The sequence below is a fragment of the Balaenoptera borealis genome, assembly GCF_965194805.1.
Source record: "Balaenoptera borealis genome assembly, chromosome: 6".
Classification (NCBI taxonomy): Eukaryota; Metazoa; Chordata; class Mammalia; order Artiodactyla; family Balaenopteridae; genus Balaenoptera; species Balaenoptera borealis.
This window is the reverse complement of record NC_138863.1, coordinates 70085893-70100271: the sequence shown is the minus strand read 5'-3', so window position 1 is coordinate 70100271 and position 14379 is coordinate 70085893. Positions and strand designations below refer to the sequence as shown.

Genomic DNA, 14379 nt, shown 5'->3' with positions numbered 1-14379 from the left:
ATTAAGTTTGAAGAAATTTCCTAGGAAGTTATAATTTTGAAGTACCATACAAAACTGCAAAAATAATACAGCTAACACAGAAGTGCTAATTTTGTGGTTTCAGTTTGCTCTCTGAGAGACACGACCTCTTTGGGAAGTCATAATGGACCTGTGAAGACTAAAGGTGAAAATATCAACAAGATAATTGATTTACAATAATGCAAGGGTTAGCATCAAGCCATAAAGCAGTGACTAATCTTTAAGTTACAAAAGTTTCCACCAAAGCATTTCTCTAAAACAGTTATTCATGGAAACCAGCAGACTCAGGGAAGGCTAGAAGTTACAAGATTTGAATTCCCAAGTCCTAGTACTTCCTCACAAAGCGCTAAACTTTTACACCTCAGTTTCTTAAGTGTAACAAGTCAGGAAATTAATACCTCCTCTGACGTGGATTGTTTTGTGAAGATCAGATGAAATAACACAGCATACATTGGAAACAAAACAAGTGTAATCCAGTGTAAGTACTAAACCTGGACCTGCTACTACCACTGAAAACACTTAATAAGACCAGTCAAAAGAGTGGGATGTCAGTCCTGGGCTGGAAGTTGTTGCTCCTCTACAGCTTTGTGTAGGAACGGAGGCAGCAGCAGGCACTTTTCCCCAGAACACTGGCACCCAGGGATTAGCAGTCATGAAATTAAATACAGTCATATAAATAGGAAGTTGTAACATTTATGCTAATATGGCCACATTAACTTTATACTTGATCACAAAGTTACCAGCTCTAGAGGCACGGTGCCTGAGCGTGAACGCCAACTCTGTGGAACTTCGAGCAAGTTCCTTAACTTTGGTAGCCAGCCTCCAAGATGGCCCCAATGATCTCCACCCCAATATTCATGCCCTTGTGTAATGCCCTCTCACTTTGTATCAGGGTTGGTTTGTGTGACCAATAGAATACAGCAGAATTGATGGCACATCACCTCTGAGGCTAGGTCAAAAAAGCTCTGAGGCTTCCTACTCAGTTGCTCTCTTATATCCTTCATGCTAAGGGAAGACAGCCGCCCTGGCACCCTTTGGAAAAACCCATCCTCTACGGGGAACTGAGGCCTCTGGCTAACAGCCACGTGAGAGAACTTGGAAGGGGATCCCCCAGCCCTAGTCAAGCCTTCAGATGATATCTTGACTGCAGCAGCATGAGAGACCTTCAGCCAGAAATAGCCAGCTAAGCCTCTGACAAATTCCTGACCCATAGAGACTGTGAGATAACAAATATTCATTGTTTTAAGTTGGAGAACAATTCATTATGCAGTAATAAATAACTAAAGCACCCTCTCAAGGTTTCTGTAAATCTTCTGTAAAAGTGGAGATAATAACCTATCTCAAAGGGTTGTTATAAGGAGCAAATGAGAAGTGTATTGAAAGCCCTCAGCCCAATACCTGGCACAGAGTGAATCCATGTTGGTTATTACTGCATCTTTGTGCCTTCTCTTCCACAAGGAAGGGGGTCCTGCAGGTACTTACAGTTAACATTCCTCAGGCTCAGCACTTTGTTAAGGCTTAAAATTTCAAGTACACTGATCCACCTCTAGCCAGTCTCTTGATGTCATTTTTCTCTAAGCATCAGTTGGGCAAATAGTCTTCCCTTTTTCTCTCTGATCCCTTTTAAGATGAGAGGCAAGATGTCTAAGATAGAGAAATTTAAGGCATATGCTATAGCTGGGGAACCAAAAGCCAAAATAGCTGGCCTGAAAAAGACCAACCCATTGACCTCAGGAGCACTCGACAAAGCTTGATAACTGAGTGAGCTGGAGTCAACTCGAGCTTTTACAGGGCTCTCTGTTTAGAACCTGTCCTCTGAAATATACAAAGCTTTCATTCAGGCTCATTTCTGTGCTTTTAAACCTGGAATAGATCCTGGACTTCCTCAGGCAAACTTCATAGATGTTATCTTTTCTTTCTCTGATTATTCCTGTCTCCTTCACATTTGGGTTTTCTTTTATTACTGGTAGATGGCTGAGCAGTCAAATTTCCTATGTGCTGAAAGAAGATATTGAGGAAATTTACTGCTACAGCAGTGGAAAGAACACAAGAAGAACAGATATGTCTCTATCCCATAACAAAACCCAATAAGAAAACTCTCTGACAAATAGCAAAACTCAATAATGAAACTCTTTGACAGTTATTTTAAAAACTCAGCCTATAATATAATGTAAAGAGGGAATTAAAGGGATCACAAATGCTGAGTGAGAAGGTTTTATTGCCTCTAGGCCAGGAAGATTTCTACAATTCCAATGTGAGTAAATTATTTTTATACATTTTATTGCTGATTCTCTGAGAAACTGAATGTCCAAATATGCAATATCCTTCTCTACTAGAATACTTGAGGGATTTAAAACAAAATACAGTCCTTTATTATATATACAGAAGGAGATGAACTTTCAATTTTGCTTTGTGAAATGCATAATTCCTGACCTCAAGGAGTTTTTATTCTAAAACAATTCATTAACAGTATTAAGCTTACACCTCCATCTCTCTCTGTCTCCGTCTCTCTCTCTCTGCTCTGGGTGTGTCCAGAGTTCTGCTAAAGTCAGCTTTTCATATGGAAACACTTAACCTTTAAACCAGCCTCTCAGGGGATGAACCTGGGTTTGCTCATTTCTTCCTCTTTTTTTCTTGGCTCTTTATTTCTTTGCTTTCCACATAATCGAGGACTTTGTTTTGTTGTTCTATCAAAATCTTTCTTCCTTTCCTCCTTCCTTCTTTCTCTTCTTTTTTTTTTCCCCCCTTTCCTTTCCATTTATATTTCCTCTCTCCCACCTCCCTTCCTCTCTTCCTTTCTGGTTTTGTTTGACTTGAAAACCTAGATTGACAATATGAAGGACACTTCTTGGGTGATGACTCTGGATCCTTTGTAAAAAGACTGTCCCTCATGTGACACAGCCCAGGAATGGTATTGCTGATTTAGCAAAAATACTGCATTCCTGAGCTTTTATCTTTGTTCCTTATGATAAGGCTGGAGTTGAAACAAGATAATTTCCCTTTTCTCCTCAAATATACATACATTCCTATTAAGAAATGCAAGAAGAGAAATAACTTATTGTGTAAGTGTAAATAAAGCACATAGTGAAACCACATCTCCACCCAGTAGTCCAAGAGGCATTCTCACACCCTACCCCCTTACTCCCTATGTTTCCAATTACGGAAGTCTAATCATTCACATTTCTGAGTAGCTCTATAGCTTCCAAATTCTGCTCTGCGCCATCAGTCTCCTGGGATACTTCCCTTGCTTCCTCTCCAGCCTTGCCCCATGTCAGCCCACCTTACCACTGTCATGCCCCACAGTTCAGGCATGCTAGAATTCTCCATCATCTACAGGTTAAAGCCCTGCTGCCCACACTTCGCTCTTGCTAGGAATCCTCTTATGTTCCCAGATAGAGGATGTGATCTTGTGTCTCTATGATGACTCACAAGTTGTTCACGTTTTCTGGAAAAACGTATCTCCAGGAACTGATCCTAACTCTTCAGGCCTCCCCACAAAAAAAAAATCTCTTTTGAGAAGTCTTCCCAGACTTTCCCAGAAGTGATCCTTTTAACCCCTGAGAAAGTTTGCTTAAGCCTCCCTAAATTTTCTCACTGAATCATAATAATAGTCAGACCTAGACATGTGAACCTCTCTGGAAGTCCCTGTCAAGAGAATGTTCTTGAAATCTTTGTTCACATTTCATTTGGAGAAGAGACTAAGTATGGTATAAGGGAAATGGTAAGATAGCCCCTCCCCAGTCTGTATGCCCCACCCAGCCAAACAGAATCCCTGTAGTTAACTTAACCAAACCCCATGGAAGGCAGATAGATGACCCAGGCCCCTAAGCCATTTCATTGCCATCTTAAGTGGCTTATTTATCAAAGTTTAGTGTTCCTTTCAACTTTCCAGAAGGGAAGTTCTGATAATTACAGTTTTACCCATTCTTCCAAGGATGCCTGGGTGCCTCAGCAATACATTAGAGATGAATGGACTATCCAGGTTACTTTGATTTGTTTGCGTATCTGTTTCCCACTAGATTATAAACTTCCTGAGGTTGGGTATCTTTTTATTTATAAAATTTAATCTTTGGATTTGCAGCAACTAGCACAGTTCCTGGAACATAATGTAGGTCATGTGAATATTTACTGATTGTATGGGTGACCCGTCCTTTTCCCACAGGAAGGCTTTGTGTGTGTGGTTGTTTAAATATACAAAGTACCACTTTATGAAAGCAGTTATATTTTAACAATTCACAACAAAGAGTCAAAAAAGTGGACAGATGCCTGCCATTTAATAGTCTAAAATGGTGGTAACCATGGCTTTCTTAAGTAACTGAAAATCATTATCAATAGGTCAACACACTCAGTAATTTAACCTTTGGCACCTTTGCCCTGGTCCTGAAATTGCCGGCCAAACATGATTTTTGATGGTTCTACAAACTAATTCTGAATGGTCACCTGAAATCTAGATAAGACCCGTCAGTATATAAGCACTGTCTACACATTTCCTGGTTGACTAGACCATCAGAGAAAACACCTCAGTTGGCTGACTAGAATGTGAATAGTTACATGAAAGTTACTATTTAAAAGGAAAGTAGGGCCAGTGGAGACCCAAACTAGTTATTCTCACTTGATTGCATCCAATAGTGTGTATTTCATTATATGAATGTTTTATATTAAGAGCTAGGACTAAACTGGAACAGTGAGGCAAGCTAAAAGAAACCAAGGTGGATTTAAATGAAAGAATCCACCAAACATCACTGATCCCACCTCCTCTGAATATTGCCATGGATACCAACTTTATGATTTAACTCTGAAATACTTACTTCTATAAGTGGTCAAATAGTTATTTTCCTGCATCCCAACTCTCCAACTTATGGATTTCCATCATCCCTGACGGAAAACCCCCTGGGCTCCCCAAGCACTGTCTTTTCTCAAAACTGTATTTGGGGGCTTGCTTTCTTATTTTTTTTCCCCTCCCCTTAGGGCATCCTTACTGCTGTTTGGGATCTTTGAACGCTGCCTCTTTTCCTTTGAAAATCACAACCACGAAAGTTGTTTTTTTTTTTTAAATTTACATTCAAAAGGTACTAAATTCAAATGTAACATAAAGAAATCTTAAAACTTCCCCTGATTTTCAGGAAGTATGTATTTGCCAGACACAAGACGTGGCAGGTGCAAGGCTCTCGTAGCCTAAACACTGGAGACCAACGAAGCGAATCTAGTGGCTACACTAGAAGCGGCAGCCACGCCAGCGAAGCCTCGGCGACGACCTGGCACACCGATCCCACCCGGTCCCCAGCAAAATCCCTAGGTCTCCTTGGTGTGGTAAAACAGAACCTGATCCCGGTCTCCAGCTGTCTTATCTTTTTCAAATGTTTTAAACTTACTGCCTTTGTTCAGCAGAACCACAGGCACGGTGATGACGGTGACGAGCGCAGCGACCCCCAGCAGTCCCAAGAGCACCTTCCACGGCGTCTGCAAGCCGGGCAGATCACGTCCAGTTAGAGCCAGCCGCTTGGCCCCCGTCTGGGAAAGAGGGTCGGGGGCCTGGGCTGCACCCGAGGCAGCGGGGTTTGCCGACGGGCGCGCCTTGGGAGAGAGGCACCGCGGGCTGGGAGGGTTTGGAGCGCGCCAGTCGGAGGTTGCAAGAGCGGTCTCCCTTGAACTTTTGGCCTCTGAACACTTTAATTGTTTGCTTCTGTAGGCCTACAACTCAGAAGCCAAGTGAGGGTTCAGGCGTGCGTTTTGCGGGTGGCCCTCCACGTTCTCCAAGGCTCGGTGCCTGGGTTCTAGCAGAAAGCCCGCGGGTCGAGAGCCAGGCCAGAGCCCTGGGGCGTCCCTTCACCTGTCAGAGCGTGGCCCTGAAGCTCCCGCCTAATGAGAGCCCCTGGTTTCGATCCGCAAGCTTCGGGGGCAATCTGGGGAGAGTTTGGTGAAAAGGCACCTACAACTCGCCCCTGGGGCTCTGGGGGCGGGGGTGGGGGGGGCGGGGAAGGCCAGCTACTCACTCACCTTCATGGTCGGCGTCTCCTCGGAGCTAAGCTTTCGGAGCGGGAGCGCAGGCAGAAGTCAGGCGAGCCTCCCGGACGCGCGTGCAGCTCCGCAGCTCCGGGCGCGCAGTCACTCGGCGCTCCCAAGTTTCAACCCCGAGTTAAACATTAGTGAGCGCCGGTCCGGCTGGGTATAAAGGGCCGCGGGCAGGCTGCGAGCGAAGGCGCGCCGGGCCCCGGCAGTGGCGTCCCGGCCGGGGGGCGCCCGAGAGGCACCTCCCCACGGGCGCGCCGGGCACGGGGCGTCTGCGGGGCGCGCAGGAGGGGTGTGACCGCCCGAGCAGCAGCTAGCCAGCGTCTGGCATCCGATGGCGAGCCCTGAGGCTGCAGACCTGCTGCAGCCCCGGCGGGGGACCATGGTCGGCCTTAACTGAAAGGGACCTCTGCGCTCAGTTCCCGCAACCTCGCGTGGGCAGGCAAGGGGACCTAGCCCAGGGAGGGCACGGGGTTCTGCAAACACACAGTTCACTGCTGGCAGCTGAAGCTAAAACCCAGGCCTCTGTCCTTTGCCAGTGAATGGTATGTTGGGAAGTTCTGGGGTGTTTAAAGCTTCTGGAAGGCCAAGAGAGAGAAAAAGTGATTGTTCGCTTGTGGATGGCACTTAGAGGCTGTGTCTGGATTCATTCCCCGCAGGGGATTTCTGGCTTGTCTTGCAGGCTTACCTTCTCATCAAGATGCCAAAAATAATAACAGTAACACTTATGTGGAACTTACTTTTTCCCAGGAGCTGCTCTAAGCATTTATGTGTTTATTTTACAGGGAGGAAGCCTAGGCACAGGAGGTTAAGTCACTTGGCCAAGTCAAGGCAGCTAGGAAGTCGTGGAGCCTGAATTCAGAGTCCGTGTTCTTAACCACTACTGCACAGGGCCTTTCATCTTTCAGTCTTGCAAAGAGGATTTGGAAAAAGGTAAAAGGTCAGGTGTGGCTTCTTCCTCCCTTCCTCCAGGATGCCCTGTAGGTTCCTTCACTCATTCCTTTTTTTCTTCATTCACTCATCCCCACATCCTCCTATTTATTTCACCCATTCCACAAATATTCGAGTAACTACAAAGTGCCAGAGTCTCATCTAGATGCTGGAGATCGAGAAGTGGGACAAGATAGATGATATTTATGCACTTGGCACTTTCAGTCTGAAATACACAGGTGAACCTTTGCAGTTAGGTTCTTCCTCTGTGCTCACTTCCTCTCTTGTGGATTAAGTACTCCTACTCCCTAAAAGGCCTCTTCAGCTTGCTCACTCAGCTACAAAACCTCTCTGTCCAAAGTTACAGGTAAAAGGTTAAAAATGCAAAGTCCTATGGAGCATTAACACATGATTATGAATAAATTCCAGTTTCCATCCTTTATCTCCAACCCATACATTGCTTCTGAGCTCAGGGATCTTTTCCCCTCTGGCTACTAGTTGCTTATGACACATACCCTTATTCACACCGAGCTCCAGAGGCTGGAACCGAACTCTTTCTCCTTTCCGTCAGCCTCATCCCTTCTCTGATCATCTCTGTCTTCATTATATGGGGATACATGTATATGTATAGCTGATTCACTTTGTTATACAGCAGAAACTAACACACCATTGTAAAGCAATTATACTCCAATAAAGATGTTAAAAAAATAACAAAATAAAAATAAAAACACAGCTCAAAAAAAAAAAAAAGTGACCCCATTCACCAGCTACAAAAACTAAAGGCTTGAGTCATCTCAGTTTCTCTTCTCCACTCTCCTGCAACATTCACGTGGCCATCAATTCCTCTCATTTCTGCCTTCACAAGTATTTCTCAAATCCATTTCCTCCTCCCTCTTACAGCTGCTGGGGAGTTGAGTCAATAGTGTTATTGTAGCCTGTGAGCTGGGAAGAGAGGCCGTCCGACAAGGACAACAGGGAATGGTGCCATATTGGGGGCTCAGTGTTGATCTCTGCTTTCACCAGTTTGTACACTCAGCAAAATGCAGGAGGCAAGTCGGTACAGTTGAGTGCATGCTTGACCTCCATACCTGCACCGTGACACTATACTTTCAGCAAGCCCCCAGGAAGCTGGGGGAAGTTGGCTGACATCCGTGGGGGCAGATCATCTTGTTCTCTGGAAAGTATTCCACAAAACACAAATATTTTCACTCTCTGCCAACTTCAAGAGATTCTTTCCTAAATCCACCCCCCAGCGCCCCAACCTCTTTGTCACTAGTCTTTCAATCTTGTTTTCTTCAGGTCCCTAAGGTACCAGCTGGCCAACACATTAGCCGCCACCTATGAGTCAGTGTAAATCCTATATTAGGCCATCTCTTGTTTCATGAAAAATGGAAAACAGATGTACTACTCCAAGTTCTGTCTGTCAGGATGATTTCTCTTTCTACTAGATTTCAGAACATCCCTGAGAGGGGCTGTAAGGTAGCAGCCGTCACTTTTGACTGGTGCCAGCTTACTTTGCATAAGGCTGCCTCTTCCCTCCTCTGTTGCCTGTCTGTGGCGAACTCTTATGAAGCTATAGGTGTGTGTTGAGGGAGAGACACCGAACAATGGGAGAAGCACCATGGAGTCTAAGTTCACTGCTCATGGGATTTTTTTTTTTTAACTTTTTATTTTATATTGAAGTGTAGTTGGCTAACAACATGTATCTATTCTTTTTCAAATTCCTTTCCCATTTAGGTTGTTACATAATATTGAGCAGAGTTCCCTGCGCTATACAGTAGGTCCTTGTTGGTTATCCATTTTAAATATAGCAGTGTGTACATGTCAATCCCAAACTTCCTAACTATCCCTTACCCCCACCCTTTCCCCCTGGTAACCATAAGTTTGTTCTTTAAGTCTGTGATTTTCTTATGCTGTCTGGACCACTTGTGCTCATCTGCTGTGTCTTTTTTTTTTTTTTTTTTTTTTGAGGACTTTTTTTTTTTTTTAATTAATTTATTTATTTATTTATTTTTGGCTGTGTTGGGTCTTCGTTTCTGTGCGAGGGCTTTCTCTAGTTGCGGCAAGTTGGGGCCACTCTTCATCGCGGTGCGTGGGCCTCTCACTATTGCGGCCTCTCTTGTTGTGGAGCACAGGCTCCAGACGCGCAGGCTCAGTAGTTGTGGCTCACGGGCCCAGTTGCTCTGCGGCATGTGGGATCCTCCCAGACCAGGGCTCGAACCCATGTCCCCTGCATTGGCAGGCAGATTCTCAACCACTGCGCCACCAGGGAAGCCCTCTGCTGTGTCTTATAGATACCATTTTCACTTAATCATGGGACATGGCTGAACATGGCCAACTTTATCATTGGGTAGATCAGGTAACAACCAGTTCATTATCGTAGCTCAGGTTGTATAGTTATGAGTTGAGTTTGTGTCTCCTCCAAAAAAGATATGTTGGAGTCCTAATCTCCAGTGTTTCAGCAAGTGACCTTATTTGGAGATAGGGTCTTTGTAGAAATCATCAGGTTAAAAAGAAGTCATTAGGGTGGAATCTAATATGAGTGGTATCCTTATAAAAAGAGAAAATTGGAAAACAGAGAAGATGATATGAAGAGAAACAGGAAGAAAACAATGATCTACAAGCCAGGGAGAAAGACCTGGAACAGATCCTTCCCTCATAGGCCTCAGAAGGAACCAACCCTGCTGATCCCTTGATTTCGGTCTTCTAGCCTCCAGAACCGTCAGACAATAAAATGCTGTTGTTTAAACCATCCTGTCTGCAGTACTTTGTTATGGTGGCCCTAGCATACTAATATACTAAGGGTTCCATGATCATGCTTTCAGCGTCTATCAGGGCCCTATAGAAAGAGAGGAGCTGATTTTCACGTAGTGAATAGTCATTGACTGTTGTAGCTTGCATCTAAGATGGGTCCCAAAGTTTGGAGGTGCCTTATTATACATCAATAGATAACCGACGAATTGGCAAAGGGCATGACTTTGTTCTAAAAACCCTAAGCAGATCCTCTGTGATTCTCCTATTGGGGCCCACCAGAGGCTTTGGCTACCATAGGCACTTCTAATAACTATTGTCTGCTAGGTCATTAAGGTTCAATGTCAGGGAAGCTTGTACTGTATCCTAGACCTAGGGAGCCCTCTCTTGCTACAGGTTGCATTAAAAATACACATCCTTAGGTGCTACTGAGCAAATAGGTTGGAGAAACACATCCAGTTGTGGTATATGGTATCTCCAAAATCCAAAGAGTTCTGGTAGATATTGTTCCTCTTTGTGGTGGGCGTACAAGGTGTAGTGACTTATCTTTCATTTTAAGGGGGCTATCCTGACATGCTCTAGACTGCTGAATCCCTTGAAACTTTGCAAAATTTTCATGGGATTTATCCTCTATTCTGTGGTCATATTTGTCTTGCTAAAGCATATAAGGAACTTGCTACTTACTGTTCCCGAGGTCCAATTAGCATAATATCACCCATGTAATGGCCCCATGTGATGTTCTATGGGATTTCAAGATGATCAAAGTCCCAGGAGATTATATTATGATAGAGCGCATAGCCCTGAAGTAAGATGGTAAAAATATACTGCTGATCCTTCCAGGTGATGGCAAACAGTTTTGGATGGTCCTCAAGAAAAAAACAGTGTTCAGATTAATAGCCACAGATACTAGGACTGTATTGTTTGATCCAGTAAAGTTACCACATTGGAAATGGCAGCTGACATTGTTCCATAGTCCATCTTTTGTACGGGCTGAACAGGGAAGTTAACTGAGTATAGGATAGGGAACCAGCACTGTTGAATCTTTCAGGTTTTTATATGGTGACACCAATCTCTGTGCTTGCCCAGGGACGCAGTATTACTTTTGGCTCACCGTATGGATGTGGAAGGACAATTCCAGGGGCTTCCACTTATCCTTTCTTACCCTCATCTCTCTCTATGGGTCAGGGGAGAAATGAGCCAAGGAAGGCAGGCTGACGCTAGAAGCTGGAAAAGCAAGGAAGTGAATTTTGCCCTAGAACCTCTAGAAAGAATGCAGCTCCGATGACACCTTGACTGTAGACGCTTAGGACCTATTTCAGACTTCTGACCTCCAGAACCATAAGACAATACATTTGTGTTGTTTCAAGCTACTAGGTTAAAATAATTTGTTACAGCAGCAATAGGAAACTAATATACCATTGGGCAACAGTGATGTTTTAACTCCATAGAAATGGACATAAACCTAGGGCCAGGATTTAATAACTCCTGGGAGGTCTGGGTATATCCCTTCTCACAGAACATTTTCAAATGTAGCTGTATGTCACATGTCCTTCTGAGGAAGGCTTGGAAGAAGATACAAGGAATGTACTGTGGGAGCATTGCAGGGTCTGGCCTCCATTTCAAACAAGGCATTTTGAGTCTATGAACTGGTTTGAGTCTGAAAATGATGAAAAGCCACGAATTTCTATTATGGCAACTTAAGTGAGATTTCTGACCCAGACCTAGAATTTTTCTGAGTTCTGAAATCAAGCCATAGTTTAGAATGCTGCCTGTATACTTTGTTCTTAAGTACCCCATGATAAATGAAACACCACCATTGCAGGTTACACATTTTGATTACGATGTGAAATCGAAATGCAGCTGTTTATGGTAATAGCCTCTTTGAAGAACCTGAGTCTTGGAAGCAGGGTCACCTAAAGTGAGCTGTTGCCTTGGAAGGATGCAGTCAATGTCAGATTGCAGCGCAAAGCAGATAAAAAGCAGATGGAATAAATACTCTTGTCTCTTTCTCCTAGTCTTGTCAATATCTTGCTGGTGGCTCCCTTTGGTGGAACCCAGCTAAAGGCAGAGGGCAAAGGAGCCTGGATGATAGAGGATGTTACCTGCAGGGGTCAGCTTCCTAAGGCACTGGGCAGGGAAGATAAGGGTGAAAGATGGATAAGAGGGTCCAAATGAAATATAACCAAATAAACAGCCCAACACCATGAGAGTACATATTATTTGCTAAATTGTCTTCCCACAAAGATTGGAGATGTTCCATTTATTCTTTTATCTTTCTCTTCCAGCCTTCTCTCTCTAGTGCCTAGTAAAATGCCTGGAACACATCAGTAGTCAATAAGTGTTGGTGGAATAAATGCAAAAATTAAATCAAATGAAGAAAAAATAACATCAGATCTTTTCATTTTTGTCTGCTGGAACCGGAAGCGAGGGGAAAATGGGATGTCGCCGCATGTGGAAAGAAAGGAGAGCGGGAGGATGGCAGGGCTGGGGGATTGGGAGGAAGCTGAACAGATCTTACTCTTTGCCCTTAGCTCTGCAGGATAAGTAAAGGAAGTACAAAGGTATTTATTCTTTTGCTCAGTGCCCTCCTTGCTCTCCACCTAATCAGGGAAATCTGCCCACCTGTGTGGAAATGACTTTTTTAGCATGTCCTTTGGAGTCCAGATCAAAAGTCACTTCTTTCAGATTACCTTCAAAAATAACCCCGTCTGTTTCCATTCCATTTTCTGCTTTCCCTACCAACCAGACTTTGTAAGATTATTCTGCTTGGGTTATTTACAACAAAATTAATTTCTACCACATGATACAGAGATGACAGACAGATAATTCTGTGGATTTAGACGTATGGAAAGAAGAAATTTCAGACCAAAGGAATAGCTACACGAAGCCTGAGTGACAAAGCTGGAGATCTTTAGGGAAAATCTATTAGTTTAGTCTCACCAGGAATAGGGTTGGTCTTGGACATATTCTTCAGTCTTAAATTCAGTATTCAGTATGCACTAGGGAGCCACTTAAAATTTTCTCCAGAGAAAGGAACACAATCAGACTTGAACTTTAGATATAAGAAGCAGACAATAGCATAGGCTGGATAGCTGAGAAATGGAAGAACTAGAAATAGGATGAGAATCATAAACTTGATGTTGCAAAATTAATTGGGCAGGTGCTTCTCTGTGTGGAGCTTGTCATAAAAGAATTTAAATCATGTTGGTTTGTATTTGTTTACATACAGATCTCTAAAAACTGTTTTCCAGCTGTAGTTTGGGGTGTTTTCCTTGCCCCAGTGATCAGTAATACCAAGTTAGGAGTTCTTCTTACACTCAATACCCAATAAAGTTCTCTTGCTACCTATTAGAACAGACATTAGCCAAAGAGAGAGGAGACTTTCGTGCTCTTCTTTGATTAGCGTCCTTTGGCTAGTCTGTGGGTTTTAAAAAATTTCAATGATTTACTTGATTTACTTATATTAGCTCCTGACTTAGGAAATAATTGTATGACTTTATGGGAAAATGTGTTTAAGATCCTTGGAGCCAGATTCTCACATAATGGCTGTGGTTATGATGACATCTCCTTTTTAGTGTTTTCCAAGCTGTAAATGTGAGGTGATGTGATGGTGGTGGTGTATGTGTATGAGGTTGCGGTAGTGGAGGAGTGGAGAGGCTAGACAGTGGTTACTCCAATTTAAGGAAAGAAGGAGCAAGGACCAGTACAACAAGGCTAGGGACCTCTAACTAAACTGAGAGATCTAATTTGCAATTGTGGGGGACGACCTATTCTCTTCTGAGTGGTAGATCACAGAATCAGAAAGTTATATGTGGAAGGGCCTTCAGATTAGTTGGATGTTGTTTTATTAAGAACAATAATAAGGGGGAAAAAAGGTTCATGCTTGGTATTGGACTAGAGTGAAAAATAAGGCTGTCATTTTTTAAAGTTGTGGTAAAATATACATACTGTAAAATTTACCATCTTGAGACTTCCTTGGTGGCGCAGTGGTTAAGAATACACTTGCCAATGCAGGGGACACGGGTTCGAGCCCTGGTCTGGGAAGATCCCACATGTCTCGGAGCAACTAAGCCCGTACACAACAACTACTGAGCCTGTGCTCTAGAGCCCGTGAGCCACAACTACTGAGCCTGCATGCCACAACTACTGAAGACTGCACGCCTAGAGCCTGCACTCGGCAACAAGAGAGGCCACCGAAATCAGAAGCCCGCGCACCGCAACAAAGAATAGCCCCTGCTCGCCACAACTAGAGAAAGCCTGCGTGCAGCAACGAAGACCCAACGCAGCCAAAAATAAATAAATAAATTTATTTTAAAAATTAACATCTTAACCATTTTAAAGTGTACAGTCATTTCTTTTTTATCTAGAATAGTCCAAAGTTTGTAATGTAATTTTAGCAGATTAAACATACAGCTTAAAATTATTTATGTAGGATTCTCCTTTTTCTTGACAAGATGGTGGAATAAAACTTGGCTACACTCATAGTATACTTTTTGGACTAGCATCTGTTTACTGGGGCTTGATTTTCTCTCCTTAAAGGCGATATAGGATGGAAAAGAAGGACTACATGGGAATTGGATCTTTTTAGTGATATTACATGGGAGTCTTTGCTATGGGTGTACACAGAGACCTTTATTCTGGTGATATTCCTCGTGCTTTAAGAGAAGGGAC

At 43.5% G+C, this 14379-nt stretch overlaps 1 protein-coding gene across 4 annotated transcripts in view; it reads right to left on the bottom strand.

Annotated features, from left to right (window-relative positions):
• The window catches only part of DPP4 (dipeptidyl peptidase 4), a 77514-nt gene extending 71235 nt beyond the window's left edge, over positions 1-6279 (bottom strand). For 2 of the 4 annotated variants that reach the window (XM_082395285.1, XM_082395286.1), the window contains exons 1-2: positions 6016-6278; positions 5391-5478 (exon numbers count right to left, since the gene is read on the bottom strand). In XM_082395285.1, the coding sequence (XP_082251411.1) occupies positions 5391-5478; positions 6016-6021 (94 nt within the window). In that variant the 5' untranslated portion in view covers positions 6022-6278. Of the gene's footprint in view, positions 1-5390; positions 5530-6015 lie in introns of all 4 variants that reach the window. The other 2 variants (XM_082395284.1, XM_082395283.1) reach the window with 2 other exon arrangements.
• Positions 6280-14379: the final 8100 nt, after the last annotated feature.